The 27,296-nt window shown below is 36.0% G+C and overlaps 1 protein-coding gene across 2 annotated transcripts in view; it reads left to right on the forward strand.

The window, feature by feature from the left end:
• The window catches only part of ALCAM (activated leukocyte cell adhesion molecule), a 220,602-nt gene that overhangs the window by 164,206 nt on the left and 29,100 nt on the right, over nucleotides 1–27,296 (forward strand). For both annotated transcript variants that reach the window (XM_066346952.1, XM_066346951.1), the window contains exons 2-9: nucleotides 2,500–2,600; nucleotides 7,360–7,579; nucleotides 14,692–14,756; nucleotides 15,941–16,028; nucleotides 16,486–16,668; nucleotides 21,850–21,977; nucleotides 23,454–23,586; nucleotides 26,955–27,067. In XM_066346952.1, coding sequence (XP_066203049.1) covers nucleotides 2,500–2,600; nucleotides 7,360–7,579; nucleotides 14,692–14,756; nucleotides 15,941–16,028; nucleotides 16,486–16,668; nucleotides 21,850–21,977; nucleotides 23,454–23,586; nucleotides 26,955–27,067 — 1,031 coding nt within the window. The remainder of the gene's footprint in view (nucleotides 1–2,499; nucleotides 2,601–7,359; nucleotides 7,580–14,691; nucleotides 14,757–15,940; nucleotides 16,029–16,485; nucleotides 16,669–21,849; nucleotides 21,978–23,453; nucleotides 23,587–26,954; nucleotides 27,068–27,296) is intronic.

Here is a 27,296-nt window from a genome sequence, read left to right on the forward strand (position 1 = left end):
GGATTAACCTCATTGGTACCTAAACTCTGTAGGTTGTTTTCACCTCTTGACCAACCATGGGAGTATCATCATTTGTCGAAAGAGGGTGTCCTGCCGTAATCTAGGGAATCGATCCAGAGTATCTTAGAGTGATTACATAGTCAAGCACTTTGCTTTATGCTGATGAAAATAAAAACAAAAGCATTAAATCCCAAAATGGTTTTCTTGGCTAGGCATACCTAGCACTGTGTAGTGCATGAGCAGAGCTTGAAGTACATGATAGACGTTCCACACTTAAGAGCCAAAGCATTGTAGATAAAGAGTACTGTATGGTGAAATAAAGCAATTTCTTAACTCCACTTAGTTTGCATGTCTGCAACCATAAACCTAAACCCTCACAATTTCTATTTTAATAAGGCTGAAGAGTCAGCACTTCATTTACAGGCTTATGTTTTCTGATGGTTTAAAGTTAAGGGGATTAAAGTTACAACATAAAGAAGACTATAAGCAATTTAAAAATTACTGAAATAATTTTTATTATAACACTGAATATACAATAAACAATTTTAGTAAACCTCTTGTCTCAAATAGCAAGTGAAAACCACATTCTCATGGGTTACATTTTGCATTCTCTATTTTAACAATGTTAAAAATTATTGAAATTAGTTGTTAGCATAAATAACATAAAATTTGTGGGTTTTGTAATGTTTTTATTTGCTGGATCAAAATTGCTTTAAAGGTAAAGAGCTTCCTTAACTGACAGAATTTTAAAATAGAAATTTTATTACCTTTTTTTTAAAACACAGATTAATAATTATAATCCTAGTATGAAATTTTGTATGTCAGATGTGATCGATAGGTAATGGTGAAAATACCTATTCACCCTGCCTGTTTCTTCATAAAGTCCTAAGATGGTCTTATTTATTATGTTGTAAATTGCCTTAGCTTTGCACTTTGGCACCACCTGGTGGACGAAATATTATTTTTTCTCTACAGTTAAAATTAGCCCCTTCACTCTTACATCCGAAAATGACATATCTGAATTATGAAAGTATTTAATCTTAAAAGTTATTGTAAACCATACGAAGAAAAAAAATCTGAGGTGTTTCCTAAGTAAAATCGACAGGTGAAACGTGTAAGTTTTTTAAAACTTCATAAATATATATGGATTTGATTAGTCCGTTACATACATATGCAAAAACGGTGGGGTTTTTTTACAGTTTCATTTTTTATCATTTAAATATTTTTCTCAATAAAGAATTAAACAATACTAGAAAGTTTTCAGTGCCTTAGTAGCAAATTATAGTTAATTAGATTGTCAAAAATGTAGGATAAATCACTTTGTAAATACTTTATGAAGAATTTTCATACAACAAATTCTTGTGATAATAATTTTTATACAATTAAAATTAAAACTAGAAAAAAGTGAAAACTAGTATTTTAACCATTACTACTATAAAATAAGCCATTTTTATTCTTATTTTCCAACTATTTTTAAAATTTAATGTGGCCTGACATGTATTGGTTCTTAGTGTTTAATACTTTAAACTTTTTTTTATCAGAAGAGAATTACAACAATATTATCACATGAAAAATACAATTATATTTAAAGTTAATTTTGATACTTATTTTTTTTAATTTTTAATTTATTCATTTTTATTAGAAAGAGAGAGGACAGAGAGATAGAGAGGAAAGAGATAGAACAGGGGAGGAGCAGAAAGCATCAACTCCCATACGTGCCTTGACCAGGCAAGCCCGGGGTTTCGAACCTGTGACCTCAGCATTCCAGGTCAATGCTTTATCCACTGCGCCACCACAGGTCAGGCCCAATTTTGATACTCAGTTTAACACATGGTAATCTTAGCCTAGTTCCACACATCTATGAAATACAGTGAATGACTTTCCTATAAAATCCAGAGAAAAATTCACGTCCAGATTTCACTGTGGTACTTTGGAATTCACTTTTACATATTCCCTGATAAAACTGGGGTGGTCTGCAGATTGAATTGTGTGACATTCAAAGACTTGGTAACTAAGTGCTGATGATATTTAGATAGTAAATGCCATAGCTTCACACACTTAGTATGTCACTGAAGATATAATAAATAACCTTCATTAAGATACGTATCTTAAATGGAAGAGATTTGTAGTAGTTGGTCCCCTCGCACCCACACAAGGCTTTGCTTTCTGACGTTTGTTCCTCACAGTCAACTAAGGTCAAAATGAGCACCGTTCCGAGAAGTGTGATTACATCTTGTGCAGTCCTGCCCTGTTCTATTTTACTGCTCATTATTGTCATTAATCCCTTATTGTGCCTCATTTATAAATTAAACGTTATTATGGGTGTGTCATATGTGTAGGTTTTAAACGTGGTATATTTAGGGGTTGGTACTGTCTGTGGTTTCAGGCACCGACTGGCAGTCTTGAAATGTATCGTCTACGGGTAAGAGGGACTACTGTACTTTGTTACTTCGAGAAAACACTTAAAAATTTCTGTCTTTTCCCCCCTTTTTTTCTAAGGCCTTGGATTGTATACTGTAAATTCAGCATATGGAGATACCATTATCATGCCTTGTCGGCTCGATGTACCTCAGAATCTCATGTTTGGCAAATGGAAATATGTAAGTGTGACCGACTTTGGATTTGGTTAATTGCCTCTAGTTTTTTGTGTTTTTTTTAAAATAAAATTTCTTCTGTAAGTGAATGTGAATTTCAAATTAATGTAATGGCAATATTCAACTCTGGTACAAATATAGGAAGGTAGAATTCATGTGTTGAATATGTCAGAAGAGTAATTCCTAAGTCTTACAGAACAAATTCTATTTTAAAACTACGCCAATAAACACCTAATTCCTACGTCATATAAGTCTGAAAAATTCAACCTGAACAGCTAGAGGCAGAAGAAAAGATAGAGTTCCCGAGTAAAATGAGTGGAGGATGGGACAGAGCTAGTGTAAGACAACAATATGTGTCAATTTAATCACCAAAACCAACAAAAGCGATTGTAGGAGGCCTGATTTCCCAATGCTGGGTCACGTGAGACCCATAGTCATTCGCAAGGTTAACGTAGACATATTTTTGCTTGAACATAATGACAAAGATGGCTACATGCTCGCCGTCTGCTTAGTGTGGCTATTGCACCAGCCGGCAGCCGTACACAGTGTATCCAAATCTATATTGAAAATCAACTATCAGTATCAGAAACTGGTTGCTGGTGATTTAGTCTTACAGCTGTGTCGATGTGCTAGGTCCTTTTTACATTTAACATTGTTGATTTTATGCATTTCTTGCAGATAACAAAATTACATTTTCTGAAGGATCAAGGTACAAACAGTTTTGGAAATGGAGGGCGGATCCCTGCTAGGTGGATGTGTAGTGACTAGGAAACAACAACTGACAAAATGTGTCAATTTAATGACCAAAACCAGCAAAAGGGATCCTAGGAGGCCTGATTTTCCAATGCTGGGTCACGTGAGACCCATGGTCATTTGCAAGGTTAACGTAGACATATTTTTGCTTGAACATAATGACAGATTTTCCCCGGAGCCTTGAAATATTAGAAGATAGTTGAATAGGAAAAGGATTTAACAGTCACATAATTTTTGAAGTCCCTTTATCGCATCACTTCTCCAAGCCTTTCATATATGTATATTAAGATGCATTATGAATTGTCTGAGTTTGATTTCTTTTCCTAGGTTTATTTAGCCATACAACTTTCCCCCATCAAATATCTGCAAAAACAAACATTCTACAGAATACACTTCAGAAAATGTGCTTACAGCTGCACCCAAAAGGTGGTAGAACACATTCTTTTAAAAGACTTCTTTTGGTTCTGAAGTCAGACCAACATGCTCTACCACCCACTCATTCTGGACAGTAAATGAACCCTTATTTTCTATAAGGTTGTGAGGGTTGCATCAAGTTACGTATGTCAGAATACTCACATAATTCTTGGCACCTGAGAGTGGCATGAAAAATGTAAGCGGTTTTGACTGCAGGGCTGTAAAGCTCAAAGCACGCTGGTGTGAGGGACACGGAGAAGGAGACAAGGACATGAGGTGACACAGCGCTTCTCTCTGCTCGCCTCCTGTCATCCAGCTCACACTGAACTATTTCTGGCTCCCTGTAAAAATGGACATATGAAGTGAAAGCCTATGAGGACAAAGTCTGTTCACACCTCTAAAATTCCTATGGTCTGGAGAGTACCACATAGTTCACCTGTTGAATCACACTTACTGCCAAAATAAATAGAACACAGATGGCAAAAGCTTCTGTGATCTCAGACTTTTCTGAAAATCACCCAGGGCATAATTTCCACCTAACCTGAACTGGTACAATGGTAGTGGAAACAAACAATAATGGCAGTTTTTAAATTGTTAAGTATAAACTTTTAGAAATGAACAGATGAGGTACATTTGATGTACCATGTGCTTTAAAAACTATTGATTTGCAGGCATACTATCCAAGCTCGAGTTTAATGTAACCAGAAAGACAAATAGCAGGTCTGGAAAGAGTAAAAGGGAGCTAACACTGGGGAAGAATAGATCATCTTTTCCTCTACTACACAGTAAGCTCTCAGTGGATGGAGATCCTTGCTCGCTCTGCATACCTCTGCATCCCACTCCCACCATTTCTTCACCAGAATCTGCCCCAGTGCCTGGTAGGGAAGCAGTATCAAATGGCTATGGTACAAGGTACCATAATGGAGCTGGACTGCTGAGCTCCAGTCTTGCCTTGCTGAGACACACTAACTGGGCCTTTGGATAAGTTATTTAACTAATCTCTGTCTCCATTATCTACTCTGTAAATGGTATTATTATCATAACACTAATTCTCAAGGTTGTTATGATTATTAAATCAATAAGTACTTGGAAAACCCAAAGAAAGTACCTGGTATAAAGTTAAGTAATCAAAATGGAATAACTATTATTTACTGTGTAAGTGAATGAACAAACAAATTTAAGTTGCTGGTATAGCATATTTCTCTTAATGAGTAATGATTGAAGGCAAGGATTAGCATTGTACACCTATGACAAAGTTAAAAGATTTAAGGAGAATATTATTGATATATTTATATATTCAACCAGCTAAAACTTTTGAACTCCAAGACTAATTTAGTAATTGCATTAGCGTGGGCCCCTATAACAAAATATCATAGACATGGACTTAAACAAAAGATACTTATGTCTCACAGTTCAGGAGACTAAATCCAAGGTCACGGTGCTAGCTGACAAGTCCACTGACTTGTAGAGAGCTGACATTTCTCTCCTGTGTGCTCATGTAATCTCTTCTCTGCTCTAATGGAGAGAGAGACACCACCCATGTCTCTTACCCTTCTTATAAGGATACTAATCCCACCAGTGAGGGCACCACTGCCAATGACCTCATCTCAACCTAATAACCTCTCAGGGACTCCACCTCCAAATACTAACATACTGGGGGCCAGGGTGTGGCCCTTGTACATGGGTGTGGTGAGGACATTAGCATTTAATCCAGAACAGTAAGAAATATTAATAATTTTACAGCAAGGTCATATCCATTTAATAAATAAGAATCAAAATTTGCAGGGTGTTAGAGAAGTGTCAACACCCTGGGAATGTCTTCTGAAGCATGGAGGTGTTTGACTAATTTTCAAAGAAAAATATGCCCCAAATCATGAAGTCGTTCATTCTATTTTCCTTTGCCTTTTTTTTTTTAATTTGAAAAATAAATAGGGACACACAATGCCTCGGCCATTCTTGGGCAGATGCCGGGCGCCCAGCCCCTCGATGCAGATGGCACATGGCTCCAGCCCATGGAGACTGCTCTTGTCGAAGGGGTCGAAGGCCTCGTCCCACTTGGCGCTGGGCTGCAGCACGTAGCCACAGCGTCCGCCGCTCATGAAGAGGGTCTGGTTCATCTGCATAGGCTTGTCTGGGGTCTGGAAGTTGAGGGCCACCAGTTGACTGCCACAGATCCACATGGGCAAGGGATCATAATTGGAGGAGTCCAGCCGCTGGCCCTTGGGGTAGATGCGGGAGAGCTGCAGCCGGTTGTACTGGAGGAACTTCTTGCCTTTGGCCTTGTTCACATATTTTTTTTCTATCTCATGCCTTGGACACTCAAAGCCCCTCTGGGGGCCATAAGAATCTGAAGAGCCTCAGGGCTCTTTGTGTGTATGTGTGTGTGTGTGCGTGTGTGTGTGTGTGTGTGTGTGTGTGTTTCTTTTATATATATTTTTGAGCTTCTAGATTTTTCATTGGAATTATTGGGGTCTCAATAGTTAATAAAATTGTACAGCTTCCAGTTGTGCAATTCTAGAATACACATCGGTATATCGCATTGTGTGTTCACCACCCCAAGCCAGGGCTCCCTCCGTCATCATCTACCCCCCTCTAACCTCCTCCACCTACCTTACCCCTTTCCCTCCTGCAGTGAGGACATAAGCATTAGTACAAGACAATAATAAATATTAATAATTTTGAAGTGTAGCACCTTGAAATTTGCCATGCAGTTAAATATGTTTCTATCATATTTTATTTCTCAAAGGTCTTAGGTGGTACGTAGAAGAAACATTCCCTCTGTTTTAGATTAAATTCCTTAATAGCTAAGAACATTCTTGTCAGAGCAGAAAAAGAAATGAATATATGTCTCAGCGCTTTTGGCATAGCTGTGTATGCCCAGATTCTATTTTATTTTGATAATAAGCTTTGATATGAAAGCCCTTTGAGCTAAGGCTTATGACTAAGGTAGCAAAACTATGGATTTTAGTGATTAAACTGATTCTATTGCTAAATGGACATGATTGTTTCACAAGGACAACAAATACAGTTCCTTAATGAAGAGTCATTAAACTATCTTATATGTAAAGGTCAGCTGTATCAGTTTTGGCTGAAACTGAAAGGTATGGACATTTAAAGTATGAGAATTAAAGTAATGAATATACTAAAGAGAATTAACTTTACATGATTGCTAAAGGCATGTTTGCAGCTCAAGTGTACGCTTGCTGTGATGGTTAGCTGAATATCATTTTGTACCTTTGTATATTTGTTTACATCTTTTTTTTTCCTTAATATTAGACACAAAGACAGCTCTTGTCAGCTTTAAAACAGTCACTATTCTGTCCTGGAGATGCAGGAAAGCTCAGATTCCTAGAGCATTGCCCTTTCCTTTACAGACATTTAAGGTGATCCCTGTAAAGGAACTTACAGCTTCACTTACCGAGAGTGATTTTTCTGTACCCAAAGATTTATGTGAGGCTTGTATCCAAAACTACCTTCTTGGACACAACTATAAATATTGGTGGAAGAATATGGCCAAGGAAATTTTATGATTCTGGATGTGATCCTGAAACACCCGAATATGCATGTTTTTTAAATGTATTATTATTTCAATTTTTAGGAAAAGCCCGACGGCTCCCCAGTATTTATTGCCTTCAGGTCCTCTACCAAGAGAAGCGTTCAGTACGACGATGTTTCAGAGTACAAGGACAGACTGAGCCTCTCAGAAAACTACACTTTGTCTATCAGTAATGCGAAGATCGGTGACGAGAAGAGATTTGTGTGCATGCTAGTCACTGAGGACAACGTGTTTGAGGCACCGACAATAGTCAAGGTGTTCAGTAAGTAGTCTGCAGTGTAACTGCTAAGTGGGATGGATGGCTGGTACTAGACAATGCTCTTGTCTTGAGAAAGAAGACAGCACAGTCTGTAGTGTCTGCAGCGGGCATGTATGTAAGAGGGTTTCTAGCGATCTTCATTCTCGTGCATGCTGTCAGTGAGGAAAACAGCAAAACCCAAAGTTCAAACAGGACTTTTGCAGTGTGAGACTAAAAGGCTGTTCTCTGTTGTTTTGGAATGCTATGAAGTACTACTAAGTTAAAATTGACACATGATCGTTAACTTTCACTGACTTATACAAATAAATGTTCTGTGATATGTACATAGGTACATGATATGTACACATAATTATGCATGTCATGAATGCATATATACATGCCAGGTGGAACCATATAAAATTGAATTTTGATATATAAAAACAACAGCAACAAAAAAACAGGCAAATCCAAACTATCTTGTCATTTAGAGATCTAAGCTCTCTCTATAAATGTGTGTGTTTGTCTATATAAACCCTGCTGCCCGTCACACATATGCTAACCTTTAATGCTTGCTCATTTCTCGCTTCAAAGTGTTCAGTTGGTTTATAAAATTACCCTAACATCACAAAGTTTACCATATCCTAAGTATATCTGTGGGAAACAAGAAGAGGAGAAGAATAGAGTTAAAAGAAGAGAAGAGTGTGGAAGAAGCTTGGAGCAACTACTGCTGTCACTATGGCAAGGTTACTTTGCCTAATGATAATGTCTAGTTAATCTTACTGTGCAAATTGCTATGCAAATGAGTGGCTTGAGAAATTTTAATTAAATCATTTTATCTCTTAATATTGAAATAAAAAGTTCCACCTCTGTTATAGCATAATATTTTAGAAAGTACAGGGAGAAAAAACATCTCAGAAGTTTCAGAATGCCAGTCTTTTAATTAGGGAAGAAAGCCTCACTTTAATTTTTTTCCCTCCTGTTTTCTGATGACTTGACAGTAACTAGAAATTATTAAAATAAACAGGGAAGAAAGAAACCCAGAGGACCTTGCAAATACAGCAAGTACGCATGGATTCTTGCTGTTTCTCTTGTGATAGCCTATGCCACTAAGTAGGACTGTCCTTTAAGTATTTATACTGACTTCAGCGCTCCTATGGTGTCATGACACAGATTCCAAGAGTGCTTATACTTTCAAAGGAAACCTTTGTTCTCCAGAAGAAACTTATAAAACCTTTATTTCATGTTGTAGTTGATTACTTTTCAGCTTAGCTGGCACCTTCTAGAAACCATCCTCTCTTCTCAGTTATGTTAAGAATAAAACCTAATACCAAGGGTTTGTCTGTCATACCCCCTTCTTTTAAATTACTCACATAATCTGATCATGTATTTGGCAATATCCCATGTACTATTTTTTTTATTTATTTCACTTTGATGTTATTAGGAAGATGGCTGGTGCACTTCTTGGGATACTTTCAAGAGCACAACCCAAAATTTTAATTAGGGCATGATTTCATAAATATAAGCACATATCAAGAATGTACCACTATAGGTACAGAGATTACGGTAAGTCACAGTATTCTAAAGGGTTATGTGTATTATTCGTCATTGTCAGGTTTCTTTTATACGGGGTTGAAATGACCAAATCTCAAGATTCTATACAAAAACGCTGAGAAAATCTCGGTTGTTCTATTTGTGAAAATTTTCGGACTATGCTCTTTTTAATGAAAATACCACACAGAAGCTTGAAAAAAAATGCAGTTGGTCTAATTAGATAAAAATCTTAAGCCATTTTGGAATACAGAGGATTTCTATGATAATGACAACAAACTCAGACCCACATACTATCAGCACCGCTGCCCCCTTCTCTTTTGAATTTTGTTGAGAACAAAGTGATTCTTAGAAATAGAATCTGCATCACAGGCTCTGGGCCAAGGAAAATTTAAATAGACAAGCTACATGTCCTTGAAAATGGAGTTTTGTACTAGAAACTATGGGACACTCCAAGTCTAATAAAATGAACAGCCAGCTCTTGATAAAGAAAATGTTTGCAAGGGCATACAGGGCTTTTGCTTTCTTAAAAATAATGAATTTACTTTGGGTCACTTTTCATGAAGCAAACGGCAGCTGTGACAGGGAGGCTCTCATTCTGTGCGTGTATATATTACAGTTACTGAAGAGTTACTAGGCTCATCAATCTGCCCTCTGTTTCCTTCTGTCAAATCACCTAGCAACGTGCACTGTGGATCACAGAACTGAGTATGGTTAATGTGAGCTAGTCCCAGATCAGCTTGCTGCACAGTGCCGTCCTCATGGGCAAAGCCAAATTGTATTTATTCAAACTAGAAACCATGACTGATGACCTTGTTACCTCTAATGTAGACTTGTTTGTTTAGTTTAAACTTATACCTCAGATGCAAGAAATCATTTCAATAAAGCAGCCCAGATCAAAATAAATCATGTGTTTTGTCACCACTAATACAGCTCTGTGTGTGTGTGTGTGTGTGTGTGTGTGTGATTGAATGGCATCAAAATCAAACTGTGTTTGCATTTAATGCACATTTGAAGTTAATAATACCATTCAAAAGGAAGAATAGACTTTTAAAAGTTCCCAGAGATTCATTCTGGCTATTGTGCAAAGATTTTAGAGATCAAATGGGTACCTAGGTTAACAGATGGCTGCCAATGGTGTAGTGGGAAAATCACTGAACTGGTCATCAGGAGACCTAATTTTCTTAGATCAGCTGCTAATCTTCAACCTTGGTCAAGTCACTGCCCCAGTCTTGGGCTATGAGTTCTTCCTCATCAGTAAAATACATACTTTGAATTAGATGGCAATATCCCCATTGTGTTCCTAGGATCTCCTTGAGGAAGTAATGAAGAGAACTGAGAAGGTGAGAAACTGCTTCTGTTAGATTAGCCAGAATTTCACCTACTGAATATTTCAAAGTTCTTTCATGATAACTTGTTCAGGGGATTAAAAGAAGAAGTCAGAAGAGCTTCACCTCTAAAAAAAATCATTTAAAATCCACCAGTCTAGGCTAACCAGTCTAGCCTCTTATACTCTGGTGTCTGTAGTGTTAAATAAAGACTGTTCCATGACATAAAGTCTGGTGTGCACCTGGGTCAGCTTTTTATTCAGTGATGGGCAGAGCTGGTTTGCTTTACACAGTTATTTGAGAGCTTGCTTTCAATACTGTATAAACACTACTGAAGAAGAAAGAAACAAAAAAAATTTTCTTGTTAATTTTAACTATTGACTGACCTCATTTTATCAGAATTGAACTTCCTTCTTCCTACCTCCCTGTGAAAGTCAACCTACAAATCACTAAATAACGTTTTTTTTTTATTGAAGGAAGCAGAAAATTAGCTGTTTAACAAATGAGACCTAGATTATATATTTCATTTTGATTCTTTAAACATAAAAAAAGACCTTTCCCATCTCATGAGGAAAATCGATCATTTCTCGCTCACAATAGTTTCCATAAAGTACATGACGATTTCTGAGGGGTGATTGCCAACAACGTTCTGAGAGAGGCACTCTTGAGCCCATGTAACAGTGCACCTGCCTTTTCCTGCCCTCCCTCCACAGCACACTGAGCTGTTCTGTACATGGTTTTTGACAATAGCATGGTACCTTGTGGGTGACGTGGAGCAGTTTTGCATTCACCACTCCATCCTCACTTGGCTATGAGACCCTTGACAAAATTATTTCAGTAATGCAAATAAATTTGGGGCATGACTTTTTCTTTCAATTCTATACTTGCTTATGAATCCTTAAATCATATTAAGACATAATTCATGTAAAGTTTTTTAAAAAAAAACAAAACACTTGGGAATCAATATGCAATTTGGTTAAAATAGTACTTGTCCTCTTTTATGGTCCTCCAACTAATACTCATTGATTGTTACAAGCTAGTGTAAGAGAAAATTATACACAGAATATATAGTTAATATAGAGGGTTTGACACAAAAGGTTAAAGACAGAATAACTCAAATAAATGCAATAGGTATTACAATTACTTCCACAATACACTGTAACTCTCTCTTTCCAACAGAAAGATAACTAACAGTGTAAAGAGGACTAAACTCTAAGCATTCTTTCATCAAGTTTCTCTGATTTTGCTACAGTTTCATTTTATTAAAATAAGAATAAATTTTAGATAATATTAATGGAAGTTAGTCCTTCACACACGGTCAAGTGTTTATGATCTTATATGCACTGATAAAACATCACAGGGTTCACAAGGCAAAGGAGAGAAATATATTCTACATTAGAGGAAGTATATGCCTAACTACTTAGGTATATTATTTGGGTGAACTAAAAAGTACTGCGACTTAGATTGCCTACCTACCTTTTGTATTAACAGCCTAAATTATTTTCAGTGGATTTCTCAAATCCCTCCATGTATTCCAAGCATAGCTACTACTGAAGAAGAAACAAAGAATTTTTTTTTTTTTTGTATTTTTCTGAAGCTGGAAAAGGGGAGAGATAGTCAGACAGACTCCCGCATGCGCCGGACCGGGATCCACCCGGCACGCCCACCAGGGGCGATGCTCTGCCCCTCCGGGGCATTGCTCTGTCACAACCAGAGCCACTCTAGAGCCTGGGGCAGAGGCCAAGGAGCCATCCCCAGCGCCCGGGCCATCTTTGCTCCAATGGAGCCTTGGCTGTGGGAGGGGAAGAGAGAGACAGAGAGGAAGGAGGAGGGCGGTGGAGAAGCAAATGGGCGCTTCTCCTATGTGCCCTGGCCGGGAATCGAACCCCGGTCCCCCGCACGCCAGGCTGACGCTCTACCGCTGAGCCAAACGGCCAGGGCCAAAGAATTTTTTTCTTGTTAATTTTAACTATTGACTGACCTCATAAATAACTTTAATAGCTTACCTCTCTTCAGCTCTCAGAGAAGTATTACTAAATTACTGATTTTAGTTCCCAAAGGATTTGGATTTACCTGCTGAAGCCCCCCAAATTTTTATTATGTTTGAATATTTTGGTTGCAGACCTTTTTCAAGTGTATTACATTTGCATTAAAATATAAAACCTGAACAGAATTTAATGTTTTAGCAATAACTCAGTGTTCTAATTATGAACATTATTGACATTACATTAAAATAGTCATAATATCAAGGCTTACTGATATATGGACAACTTTAATCTGCCACCATATGTGTCCCAGGAGTTGCTGTTTATATTGAATTTTTGTCTGTTTTTTGTCATATTTTTGGTCATATTTTTAACAGTCAGTGGGTCAGATACCATTTCTATTTTGTGTTAATGTAGTTGTCTGTCATGCATGTCTAGTCTTCTATAATTTTTTTATATTTTTTTATATTTTTAATATTTTGTTTCTAATCTATATATTTAGAAAACAGATAATCACTCTAGTGAAAATTGTATTAGGAAAATTATGTTTCTAGAATTAATATTAAATAGATCCTCCTATAATTAAAGTGTGTGAGTTCCACCCATAAGCAGATTTACTATTATTCATTATTCTAATTTGTAATATAGAACATAATTGCAAAAGGGAAATTAATGCTCAATATTAACCTGAAGAAATTTGTTTTTTTTGTTGTTGTTTTTTATTTGCATATAGTCTTGGCAATATTCACTTTGCTATCTTTGGTCTTTATTTTAGTTTTCTGTAATGGTCTGAGTAGGTAGCATGTCTGATAAGTGATTCTGAATTAAGTATAATTATACAAAAGCCAATTTAGTTTAGTCTGTTAATCAAAAGTATAAGTATTTGGAGATCATAAACAATAAGATCATAAAAGAAAGAATAGCTGGTTGTTTTTATTTATCTGTTTATATGAGAATAGAATAATTCTGCTCCATACAACTCACAAAAGTTAATACAAGTGAGGTGATATTAATTTTTTGTAGGCGAATTGTTAAAGCTAATTGAAAAGTTAAAAATTCTATCAATGTTAAAAAACTAGCAGCATATAATAAAATAAGTTAAAATTAGCTTAAGTACTACCTTGTTGCTAAAACTTTAAATCAATTTTTATTGAAGTCTTTGTTAGAATTTATGCTTACATAATTTCTTATATTTAAAATACTTCCATTCATTATCTCAGTTTCCATATTTGAAAGATTTTGCCACCTTTATTGTTTGGTACATGGGTTTTCACTTTAAAAATAAGGTTTAAGATACACTGGAAACTTGGGCATCTGTATCCCTTAACTTGGTATTTTTCATGATTTTAGAGCAATAAATCTTTAACTTTCTTGTGCCCAAGAATTCCATATGGAACTTGTGAAAAATGTAGATTTATAGGATTCTGCCCAGAAAGTCTGATTCAGTTGGCCAGTTAGGGCTCAGAAATCTGCATTTTAATCAAGTACCCCTGCAACTCTGATTCATGTGGATTCAGCTCTCCACCTGAGGAGTCAGAAACTATTGATAAGGGGATATGGTAATTAATTGGAGATAATATATTTAGTACATTAACTACTGTTTCATAATCAAATCCATATGGATTGTTTATAAAGTGTCCAGAAAATATCACTGACATTTTTTTTCAAAGGAGTTATAAGCATTTAATGTGATATTTGACATAATAAAGCAAATATTCAAAGTGATGGACTAACTAGATTTCTTAAATACGTATTCTATAGGAAATCTGTTCTATGTGTTGTTGCTTGATTTTCTAACTGAGTAAATGATTTTTTTTTCCTTCTCTTTCAAGTGAAAGGAGGGAAGATAGAGAGACAGACTTCCACATGCACCCTGACTAGGATTCACCTGGCAAGCCCATCTGGGGCCGATGCTCTGCCCATCTGGAGCCATGCCACAACTTAGCTAATTTTAGTGCCTGAAGTAGAGGCTCCACGGGGTCATTCTCAGTGCCTGAGGTCGATAAGCTGGAACTAATGGCTGCAAGAGGAAAGAGAGAGAGAGAGAGAGAGAGAGAGAGAAGGGGAGGGGAGAAGGGTAGAGAAGCAAATGGATCCTTCTTTTGTGTGCTCTGACTGAGAATTGAACCCAAACCCAGGACCTCCACATGCTAGGCCAATGCTGTACCACTGAGCCAACCAGCCAAGGCTGAATTCTTTTTTTTTTTATAAGCCAACTCAGAACATTCTTTTATACTTCCACATGTACTCAAAACCTTTCTCTACTTAACTTTAGAGCAACCATCTAAACCTGAAATTGTTAGCAAAGCACCATTTCTTGAAACAGAGAAGCTAAAAAAGGTAAGAACTTGTTTTTTGATTAATCGCCTTCACTTAGCCTACTTTTAAATGCCTTCTCCTGGCCTCAGATGCCAGGACAAATAAGATAAATCGTTTTCTTGTGCAGGTGACTGTCAGGAAGTCTGCATAAGGTAGAATGGGGACACAGAGGAAGGTGATTCTATTTCTCAAGGGAGAAGAGAAAAATAAGCGTAAAAATGGGCATGTCTTTCCTGTTTGGATGAACTTAACGATTTAATAGAGTCAAGAAAGATGAATAAATTTTTCCCAGACCAGCAATTTAAAGTAATATGATGTAAAAGAGAATGATATTTGGGGGGAAATACCAAGTTATTTGAATTGCGGAAACTTGGGTGCTAAGACAGTGGGCAAGAGAGTGAAATAAGAAAGAAGTCTGGAGAGGGAAGGAGAGGCTGGATTATGATAAGCCTTATATGTTATGTAAGGAGTTTGGACTTTGTTCTATTGAAAGTGAAACTACTGAAAAGTGGAAGTAAAGGTATGAGAAGATCAGATTTGAAAGATCACATTAGCAGAGGTTTGAAGGGAGGCTGAAATGAAGAGACAAATCTTGGCACCTCAGTTGACTAATAATCTTCTTTTTACTAGCAAAACTACCTCAATTTTCCTTTGTGTAGGGGAAAAACCAAGTCTGGAATTTTTTGAATCAGATTAGATTTTTCTGCGTAGTATTATTTTATAGACATTAAATATTAAAGTTTACACACATTTGCGGAAAAGTGGTGGGTATTATAGATCATGGTGAGTAGATGTACTGTAGTCTGGAGTGTATGTAATATGAAACTAGAGAGTCCATACGGTTAATGATTCTTGCAGATCTATGAACCATGGTAATAGCCAATGTTAATATACTTAGGTTATTTAGTCAATGTTAAAAAATGAATAATTCTGAAATAAATTTGGTAATACTTTTTACATGAATGTGGTTTTATTAATAGTTGTAGCATGTGTGGCATATTTTTAAATGGACAAAACCATAATTTTAAGTATGAGATATTGTTTTTACACAAGAGAACGTTTTATTCGCTCCTTAGTCAGTGCTTGGAAAAATGAATGGCTCAGGAAACCTTTGGGATAACTTGAAATCCCCTGAGGATTCTGAGCTTCCAGCTTGACAACCACTAATGAAATCAAGGTAGTAAAATTCCCTCTTCATCTTGCAGTTGGGTGACTGTGTTTCAAAAGACAGTTACCCAGATGGCAACATCACATGGTACAGGAGTGGGAAAGTGCTGCAGCCCCTTGAAGGAGGTGGGTATGAAGTGGGCAATAAATTCAGATGATCTGTTTTGACTTGACTTTCTCTTATCTAGGGATTCCTTAAACTATTCTGCATCTAAATGTATAGCCGTCTTTTGATCTAGGACTCATGTTTTGTTACTTTAAGTGTCCATTAAATCATTGATTTCTTAAACACCATTGTAGCCCTTGTATAGAAGAATTAGGAGCAGAGAGAATTATTTCTGTGTGTACATGTTTTAGAAGTTAATTAAAGTGAGTGGAAAATCAGATTCCAGGATTCTATTTCTGTCTTTGTCTCTGACTCATGGTTTTGAAAAAACATCTTACCTCACTGTATGTCACTTTCCCCTCCTGTTAAATATACATTGAAAAGGACAAAGCCACTTCTAAATGGTGTTGTGACGTTTAATTAAGAATTGGGATTCTGATGAAAGATCCTATCATTAGTGTTCTCTATTTTCTTCAGAGGTGGTCATAATTCTCAAAAAGGAAACAGACCCTGTAACTCAACTCTATACCATGACTTCATCCCTGGAATACAAGACGACCAAGGCCGACATACAAATGCCGTTCACCTGTTCTGTGACATATTATGGACCATCAGGCCAGAAAACACTTTATTCTGAACAAGCAGTCTTTGATATTTACTGTAAGTAACTCAACATATAATTATGCAATTTTAATACATTAGAAAAAAACATTCAAATGCATATCAGTCTTTCAAGTCCCAATCCTAATGATCTTTGGATTCTACTTCCAACCCCACCCCTACTCCATAGAACCCTAATAAGTACCCTAATAATCTGTTCCTCATTGAAAGACCTGTAGAATATAGGCTTACATGTCTTGTGATATTTTTCACTCTCTTGTTTGTTATTTATGAGCATCTTTTTCTGTATTCTGCTAAATGCTAAGCTCCTTAAAGACAATATCTCTAACTTAGTCTTATCCCTTCTCCTAGTCCTCAGCCCTGTCCCATAGCCATAGACTTTACAGGAGTTCAAAATGCCATCTGCTGGTTTTAAATGAATGACAGAAAAAAAGAAGCATATGACTAATTTTCTAGATAAAGCATTTCCATTTCAATAAAGAAATTCATTTTTTATTAATGAAATCAGTAACATAAAATAAATAAGAATGTTGTATTCTAAGATGTTTTGGTTAATTTTATTTTATAAAGATTTGAAACATAGAATAGAAGGATACAAAGGAAACTTCATAATCATCTGATCTAACTCAATAATTTCACTTTGCAGTAAAATAAGGCTCTGAAACTTGTCCTAAATTGGCTTACGAACTAGATTAGAATCTTTTCTCCAATGCTGTGCTCTTTCCTGTAAGACAGGTGCCGAGAGAATCTAATAATTAAAAGCAAATATTAAGAGCAGTCCAATGCCAGTGTCAGTTACTGTGTGTTTCTGAGAGAGTAGCTTAAATACTCTAGGTCAGTGTTTTTCAATCGTTGGTTCGTGGACCAGTCTGCCAAAAATTTCTTGCCCATCTGTGAAAGAGTTAACTACCCTGATGCTGTATGAAGATTACACAGCCAAGGATCTTAGTCAAATTCGCTTATGCTCAGGGTGATTTTTGCCTTAGCCATCTCCAAAATAATTCTCTTATTTCACCATTCCCTAAGTGTAAAAAGGTCTCACTGCTCTAGATCTCACTTTTCTTACTTTGAAATGGGAAAAAATATAATACTTAACTCATAGAGTCGTTATGGTAATGAAGTGAAATCATAAATCTAAAATAGCATACTATCTCACACATTAATGCTCATTATTAAGTACTATTCTCATTATTACAAAATGATCATTATTACTACATAAGGTTATAGGTAATATATCTTCTTAGGTAAAGGCAAGAACAATTTTATTATTTTTAAATGCATTATTTAAAATTTATTATTTTAAAATTTATAAATAAATTTATTTATTTATAAATTTTAAAAATTCTTATAATACTACCATGTGTCATATAACCAAGGATTTCCACATCTATTCTGGAGAAAGGGCATAAATTCCATCTGAGCCTTCAGAGAGTTCTTACCTACCTACATTTCTATTTTGGTGCCACGAAGTGTAGAACCTGGTATGAGAACAAAACTAAAACACCACTTCCCTTAATGATAGAGGGTCTTTTTGCCTTTAAATTTGCAAATATGTTTCAACTTCATTTAAAGGCAAGGACTGAGAAGATTTCCTCATATACAGCTTATCAAAAATCAAACTATCATTTCTATAAGTGAGGAAGAATTCTGTCTGTTCAAAACTATACAATTGGAAATAAACTATCTTGGTATATGTGCAGAAGTACAAGATAGAAAAGATTATCAAGATATGTATTAAAGAATGGGAAATTGGCTTAAGAAAGAACAGAAATGTATGTGAGTATAAAGCTTGGTGTTGGGAAGGCAGAACTGCCTTTGGTCTTACTGAAGAAAATGACTTTACTGTGATTGGCTTGGTAAGGTGCATTTGGCACAGCTTTTGAGAAGGCACAATGTGTTTATTGCTGGGCCTCATGGTGAAACATTTGAAATATAGTCCTGACATTTAAGGAATTTGCTACTCTAGTAGAGAAATAAGACAGCTGCATCAGAAGGAAATTGTCAGTGCAAGATTATAAGTGGTCTAAGCCACAGGAACTTGGTAAACAGTTCTAAGAGCTCAGATAATCAAGGACAGTGACTGTCAAACTTCAGTGTGCATCAACATCACTTGAAGAACTTGTCAGACACAAATTGCTGGACCCAGCTCTAGCTTCTCATCCACTAGTTACTGAGAGGAGCCCAAACTTCGCATTATAACAGTTTCCCTGGTGATGCTATTGCTGCTGATCTGAAGACCACACTTGCAGAACCACTGCTCTAGGATAACTGAATGGAAAGATTGCAGAGTACACTCATGATAAAGAAATTTGATTAATTTATCTTGACAAAGATGCACTAGTCTACTCTTTCCCTAACCTATTTAGTCAGTAAAGAATTCTTATAGAATCTAGTCCTTTAATTTTGGGCTTTATCTGATTTTTGCCTTCTGACACCACCTAAGATTATGCCACCATTCTTTATCACCTGTATTTTTGTGACAATTTTCTAAATCGTTTATTCATTCCAAACTGCCTTCCAAGCTGCTGTCAGAAATATCTTTCTAAAACACAAATGTGACCATGTCACTACTGTGATAAAAGTTCTTCAATGACATCTTGGATCACTGAGATTGATCTTCACATTCCCAACTGATTTCAGTATGCCTTGAGTCTCCCGTAGACATGGTCCTACACTATTTCTCAACTTTCATTACTTCACAGTACCTACCATAGCCTATTCTGTTCTCTAGATCTTCCTATAAAATATCACTTACATGCCTAGCCATATGCTGTTACTCCCTCCCCTTTATTGTCTAGCAAGCACCTATTCAGTCTTCAAAACCCAGATCCAGAGTCAATTCCTACTAGAAGCTTCCCAGGCTCAGGCATCTATAAGCTACCAGCAGTCACTATGCTTACATCATATGTGCTTTTATATTATTATAGTCTTAAATATTAAGTATGGTGAGATCATATTTTGAAAGTTCACTGAAGAGATTATACTGCTCTCAACTTTATAACTCTAGCACTTAGTACCTGAAGAAAATATATATTAGTGAACAAATTAATAAATGACCGGACAGAAGAGTAAATGGAAACATGGGAGAAAGAAAATTGAGTAGACTCTTTTGTTTATAATGTAGGGGTATACAGAGAGTAGTGAGATGAACAATAGATACTAGGTTAAGAAATATTTATTTCAGTATTTCTATATTAGAAATTCTCAAGAGTTTTGAATGTCACTGTAATAGTCAAAGCACTACTTAAAAACTGGTTTAGAGGAAATATACAGGTGTTATGAAGAGTAGGTTTTGTTCTTACGAAAAATACAATAAAAAATAATACAAGAATAAACTCTGTTTCATGTACTCACAACTATAAACCTACTTTTGCCCACTCCTGTATAGGAAGGAGTAGAAAAAAGAAAGGTTCAAAGTGAGGGACTGAATGAAGTTTGATGGAACTGCTTCCTGTGTGGGTTAATTAGAGCCTGGATTCAGGAAGTGTTAGTGAGAACAGAAGGGGTGAATCACCTGTGGAATATATTAAGTATTAATCATTAAGACTAGGTGATTGAGTAGATAAGAGAAAGCAAAGGAGAAAGCCAGAGTAAGCAGAAGAATGACAGAGTAAAACTCAAAGTTAAAGGCCAAGGAAGTGCAAGAGACCATTAGTTTTGTTTGAGGAAGGTAAGTGGACATCAAGAAAGTTACTGTAAAAATAAAATGTGTGACATTAACATTTTGATCTCAGTTTAGTTCTCCAACCCCCTAGTACAGAACAGAGGCTATGGAAAAGGGGACACAGTGAAGGGGAATTTTGAAATGAAACAGGAAGTCAGATGGATTGAGATCCACTGTCACCGTGTCAGCCTTGATGGGGGGATGTGCCAAAGTGACAAGCAACAGGCCACGACTAGTCAGAGAAGGGCCACTTGAAGGAGCAAGAAAAGGTCAAGAAATGGAAGGTCAGTCGAAGACCTAAACCAAACTTAATACACTTTCCAACTTCACTGGGAACTGCTGGTCAGGATCTAGTTCAGGTCAATTCAAAGACACTAACAAAAATATATTAAACCAATTATTGCTCAGCCTCAGAACATTCTGGACAAATATTCAGAGATGCCCAAACTTGAAGAAAAGGCAAATGAGTAATCTATAACAACCCTTCTAAAATTTTTCCTGCATTTTACTCTTAAAAATATAAATAAAATGACTGCAAGGGATAGAAAAAAACCTCCAAATGTACCACTTATTTGTCTCATTATTAGTTAATACCAAAATAAGTCTTCAGAGGTAATATTTAGTGCTACCAGTTTGGAAATATAGACACATACCTCAATGATATTAAACCTTATGGAAAGGCTCTCTAAAATAAACCTTTGCATTATATGGTTTTAAAATTCATGCTTTATTGTATTATCAAGCTATAAATAAGTGGATAAGTTAGAAAGTAGGTGACTTAAAGCCACCAACACCACCTCCTTTTATTTCATATTTGCTAGATATGGTCCACTGTATTCATTCAGCCTTTAATTTTTTTAGCATTCCACTGTTAAGCAGTCACTTCGCTAAAGAATACCCTTTGCCCTATTTTCTCCATAAATATAACCAAAACGAAACGAAAGTTGCATCTTGGCTCCACTGAACAGAACAGAATTATAATATACTTACAATCCTGTTGATTATGTTAAGTGTCTCCCTCAGTTCACAGGATTCAGCTGTTTGAAAGCAGACCTACTCTTCTCCTGCATGCCCAAAATCTTGTGGTGTTATTAGCTCATGTATATTTTTATTTAATGTAAGGTATTATTCTATAATATGGGCACAAGGTTGACTAATAATTTAAGTTACTTTGCTAGCTGATCCAGTCTTTCCAAACTGTAAGATTCCTGTAATACAGTTAAATGTCCCTATAATGAAATCATATAGTGAGATTGCTCCTACTGGTTTTTTACCCATAAAATAATTATGGTCATTCCTACCTCAGTTAAAGACATTTTGCTAGGGAGAAATTGAATTTTATGTTACAGGGTCTCTTTGTAGTTTGCTCTTCCAAGATTAGTACTTGGTGTAGCAAGAAGTTATTAACTTCAATCCTTGTATAAAAAGATACATTTAAGTAATTACCATTACTAGATTTTTGAGAAAATTGTGTATAATTTAGTTATTGACAGTGTATGTACAGAGTAATTTGGTACTTGATGGCAATAGTTAACTTGTATCTGTGACTGTTGCAGATCCTACAGAGGAGGTGACAATACAGGTGCTGCCACCAAAAAACGCCATCAAAGAAGGGGACAACATCTCTCTGAAGTGCTCGGGAAATGGTAACCCTCCTCCTGAGGAGTTTTTGTTTTACCTGCCAGTAAGTGCTTAAGGATTATTACTTAAGCTAGACTGCTATCATTTTGTCCTGCTGTTTTGCCACTGGCTGACATTAAGGATTGAATTTACTTGGGCACCTTAAGTAAGAAAGGATGTTTTCTTGGGAACAGGGTCACCTGTAGAATGTCTTTTGAAAGCTTTTTCAGCATCTACCAATGATCTTTCCTTTCTTTTTTTTCAATGTTAAGAGATTTCAAGGAAAAAGAGGCTAAAAGCTGATTATAAGAAACCATAATTACAAAACCTCAACATTTTATAATCCAAATAAACTATAAGAATCTGCTCTTTAGAAGCAGGTAACTGTAAAATGAAGAGTGGCGGTCAGCAAATGCTCTGATACGGATTCTAAACCTCCACACAGCACCTTCCTGAACACCACCCTAGTGAACCTCTGAAGCAGGAATAGTTCTCTTGCAGATTATATCAATACTCAGTTTATCAGACTAAACCTGGAGGCTGTCTTTTGCCATTGTACAGTGTTGAAGCATCAGTTCCTCAACTTTTATCAGCATCATAGCTGAAAGAAGTGATATGGATAGAGAATACTTTGGAAAACTCTTCTAGAGTGTGTTTTAGACTTCATAGTAATATGGAGCCAGACTAAGAGACAGCTCGTTTGAGGGTACGTGTTTACTCTCAAGCTCTTCCCAAGTTTCTCTCTGACATAACCTTCCATTGAGAGAACATGTACAATTCTATACACATTTACTGCAGGGATATGTTTACAAATGTCATCTACTACATCACTAAGTAGTGTTTAAGGAGATCATCCATTACATGACTCAGAAGACTATTATAATTTCTTTCAGACTTCAAGGCTGACAGACAACTTTGTTTCTTCTAAAAAATTGAGATGCTATTTTTATCTCATGTGCAAACAAAATTTAGAAACTAGTTTTATCTCCAGGGTTTCGTCTATCAGGGATCAGAGAGCCAAATATTTGTCTTAGTTTTAGCTACAATATCTGGTACTTATATTTTTTTGTTAAAATATATCCCTGGTTCATCTATATTTTATATTTTAGTTTATTGAGTATTTTTTTATCTCCTCTTTTACTTGCTCCCTTTTCCTTCCTTCCTTCCTTCCTTCCTTCCTTCCTTCCTTCCTTCCTTCCTTCCTTCCTTCTTTCCTTCCTTTTTCATTCCTATCTTTATTCCTCCTTTTTACTTAGATACAAGGTATGTTTTCTTTTAAGTTGCCTTGAATCTTTCAGTCAAATTGGGCGAGTCTAAATATAAAAATAAAATATAGGAACAATAAAACATAATCCATACTATCTATAAAACAAATGTTATCAACATAATGTCAATTAGCTCCTAAATATCAATTATTTTTCCAGGAATCAAATAATATAAACTGTACTCTCATTTGTCCAATCAAAGAAAAATATATTCCCTTTTTTCTCATTTGAAGAAATGTCATTTTAATAATTTGACATTTTGCCTCTATCCAAAGGGACAGCCCGAAGGAATAAGAAGCTCAAATCCTTACACACTGACAGACATGAGGCGCAATGCGACAGGAGTATACAGATGCTCCCTGCTAGACAAGGAAAGCTTGATGGCTTCCACAGCCATCACAGTTCACTGTAAGTAACCTCATTCTCTGTACCAACTTCACTTCAAAGACTTCGAATAGTCTAAGTTGAATATCTTTTCCAATAAATTTCATCTGTGTTTTATTTAAAACAATGTGGTTTCATTTGACTTACTGAAATGCATAAAAACAAGCTCACCTGTAATCCAGATTTGCAATGCCATATTGAAATCTTGTATGGATCTAATTATTTCATCTTTTGACAGTGGTAAACCTTTGTCTTTTTTTTTAATGCCTTTAATTTGAGATATCAACAAAATTTGTACATGGATAGTAAATAAATAACACATTTTATCTTTTAAAAATATTTAGATATCCTTGAAGTTTCCAGGTTTGCATTTGGCAATTTGGCACATAAACGTATAGATTAAAGTATCTTTTTTAAAAATTCAAAAATAATATTAACTCCCAAACCCAAGCAATCCAAAGTTAATGTAGACTCAACTTTTGGCAGACGAGGTACAGACTACTAAAAGTTATTTATTGTTTTTTAAAGAAAGCTAGGCTTTTTTTTTTTTTTTTTTGAAACAGAACCTCATCAAAATTCCCTGAGATACCTTTTTAAAAATATTTTGTTGTTAACCTTTTGCTTGCTTTTTTATCTGCAGGTACTTCAAAAGTTATCTTTACTCCAGTGTGGTAAAAAATAAAAGATATACATAGAAAAGAGGCATTATACTTGCGTTCTTTATTTTGTAATTCCTGACAGTCTATATTATTGATATACTTGATGAAGCATGACAATTGGGAAGTAACTTGAACTGCTGTCTGTTTAAAACTAGACTTCACAGATGCTTTGGGCAAATGTCAGTCTTTCTTGGAAGTATAGGCCAAACTTTCTAATACACCTTTGCACCCAACAGCATCATCATATAAATAACGTTTCCTGTAGACATGATCTGTTGCCTTCCCATTGAGTTTGAGGGGTTTCTTTGTTTTAAAATTGAAAGAGACTTTAAAAATTGTTCTGAGGATAATGATTTCTAAATCTTTCACTCTACTCCATAATGCTTGGGAAACATGTAGGATAGGGGCTAAAACCTTGAGGGAGATACAAGGAGGTACTAGAGAATAGAGTAACCATATGGTTGCTTTTTAGTATCTGATGTTAGAAGGACACTCTGGGGAGACCTATAAGAATAGTGGACTTAAGAAATATTCACAGCCAGTCCATTTCTCTGTTTGCTCCACTTTATATTAAGAGGTCTGAGTATGGCTGCCATCAGGGACTATTTAAACAAAAAGCAGTGACCTACCTCTTAGGATAACAACAGTGCTACTTTTCTCTTAGGACTCGCCAGTCATGGGACCATTTATCAGAGAGATTTTATTTGTATCACCTGTAGATCAAGCAGGGAAGAATGGATAACAGACTGATAAAGCAAAAGACTGTGTAATTTCTCTGTGATCAGCTGTGAAAAGAAACACAGGATGCAACAACAAATTCCCACTGCTGTAGAATAAAGTCCCAACTCTGAGAATGGCAACACAATCCTTTATATCCTGCCCTCAGTCACTTTATTTTCCATGTGTTCTAACCATGCATACTAAATTACTTACCACTGTAAAATCTGCCAAGCTCTCTCACATCTTTGCATTTGCTATGTGGCAGAAGCTTTTCCTTTATCTCCGCTTATTAAAGCCCTCTTCAACCACCGGGGCCACAAACATAGGGCCTCCTGTACAAAACCTTTATTATTGCTTTGAAACCCGGTTTGGCTCTGATCTCTGTAATTCCTGAAGTCTTTGCTTGTACCTCTGTTTGAAGCTCTTCCTTTAGTGCTTTATATTTCTTTCTTTTTTATTTGTGAGAGAGAGAGAATAGAGAGAGAAAAGGAGATAGATGAGAAGCACCAATTCGTAGTTGTGGCATTTTAGATATTTATTGATTGCTTTTCATATGTGCCTTAATGGGGGGCTCCAGCCAAGCCAGTGACTCCTTGCTCAACCCAGCCACCTTCAGCTCAAGCCAGCAAACATGGGATCATGTCAATGATCCCACACTCAAGCTGGTGATGCCATACTCAAGTTGACGAGTCTGCGCTCACGTTGGATGAGCCCACACTGAAGCCTGTGACCTTGGGGTTTTGAACTGGGACCTCAGGGTCCCAAGTCAACATTGTATCCAATGAGCCACCACTGGTCAGACTTCTTTTAGTTTTCAACAAATAATTACTGAGTTCCTAATTTATACCACATTTGCTACCAGGTGCTTATTTGATGCTGCTGTGTATTATAGTTGCATCATTGAAAGAATATTACCTCTATCTCAAAAATTGTAAATTGTAAGCTCATTATTGACCTCTGTATTTTCCATCAGTGATTGAAACATAGTAACTGTATGATGAATGTTTGTAATATTGAATTGGATTTTATTCATACAGATTATACTCTTGACAGTAAGATTTTTATAGAAATTATTTTCCATCTAAAAGATTATACCTGCTTTGGTTTGTTGGCTCAGTAAACAGAGCATCAGCCCAGCTTATAGACATCTTGGGTTTGATCCCGGGTCAGGACACACAAGAGAAGTGACCTTTCTCTCTCTCCCTCTCCCCCTTCTATTCTTCTTCCTCTTCCGTGGCTAGTGGCTTGATAGATTCAAGCAGTCAGCCCCAGGTGCTGAGGATAGCTCAGTTGATTTAATCATCTGTCCCAGATGGAAGTTGCCAGGTGGATCCTGGTCGGGGCACATGCAAGAGTCTGTCTTACTGTCTCTGTTCCTCTCAATCAAAATAAATAAATAAGATTATACCGCCTTAGATGGGTATATACTCTATTTTTAAAAGATGATATCTCCTAACAGTGTGTGCCTTCCAAAAGATATCATTTAAAATTTCAACTACATGAGAAATGGAATAGAATTTTAAAAAAATATTTGACTACCACAATCAATTTTCTTTGAAGAAACTATGCAGACTACCTCATGACTTTTCAATTTATCAACTTCTGACTAAATATACTTGATTTTCCTATTCAAGTATATTTTCCTGTGGTATATTTTATCCATTCTTTTTATATTTACCTAGTTTTCATCTTTTTTTTCAGAAGTGATTTTAGAATTTTTTATAAGGCGATAAACCCTAAGGAAATGCTTACATGCAGCGTAAACATCAATCATGTTAACTGCAAATAAATGTGTAATCAATTAGATTGACCATTCAGTTGTCTAAACTGGTCTCAAAACTCACTTGAAAAATGGCCTATTATGCTACAGTTCAGTTATTTCAGTCACATAAATCAGTTCTGAATTTTCAAGTGCAGTTAGAAGGGTTTTTTTTCATTGTTTCTTCTTCAAAATATTTTGGCTGTCTTACTCTCATGGACTTTGCATTTTAAGCAGATTTTTCTGATTCACAGATTTGGATTTGTCCTTAAATCCAAGTGGGGAAGTAACCAAACAGATTGGTGATGCCCTGCCTGTGTCATGCACAATATCTGCAAGTAGGAATGCAACTGTGGTATGGATGAAGGTAAGTAATACTCCTTGGTGATATTCTGCTGTTTGATTCATTCTTGACTTATTTTTTATTTTATGTGATATCCAAATATGTATATTTATGGGTAATGTATTTTTGGTAAACCCATGCTCAATTACATCAAAGTAACGTAATTTTAAAGGTACTCAACAATAGTATGGCTTCCATAACTGATGCTCTGAAACTTAATTTGGGGCATTAATTTAATTATGAGTATATACTA

Source organism: Saccopteryx leptura, chromosome 8 (assembly GCF_036850995.1).
Source record: "Saccopteryx leptura isolate mSacLep1 chromosome 8, mSacLep1_pri_phased_curated, whole genome shotgun sequence".
Taxonomy (NCBI): Eukaryota; Metazoa; Chordata; class Mammalia; order Chiroptera; family Emballonuridae; genus Saccopteryx; species Saccopteryx leptura.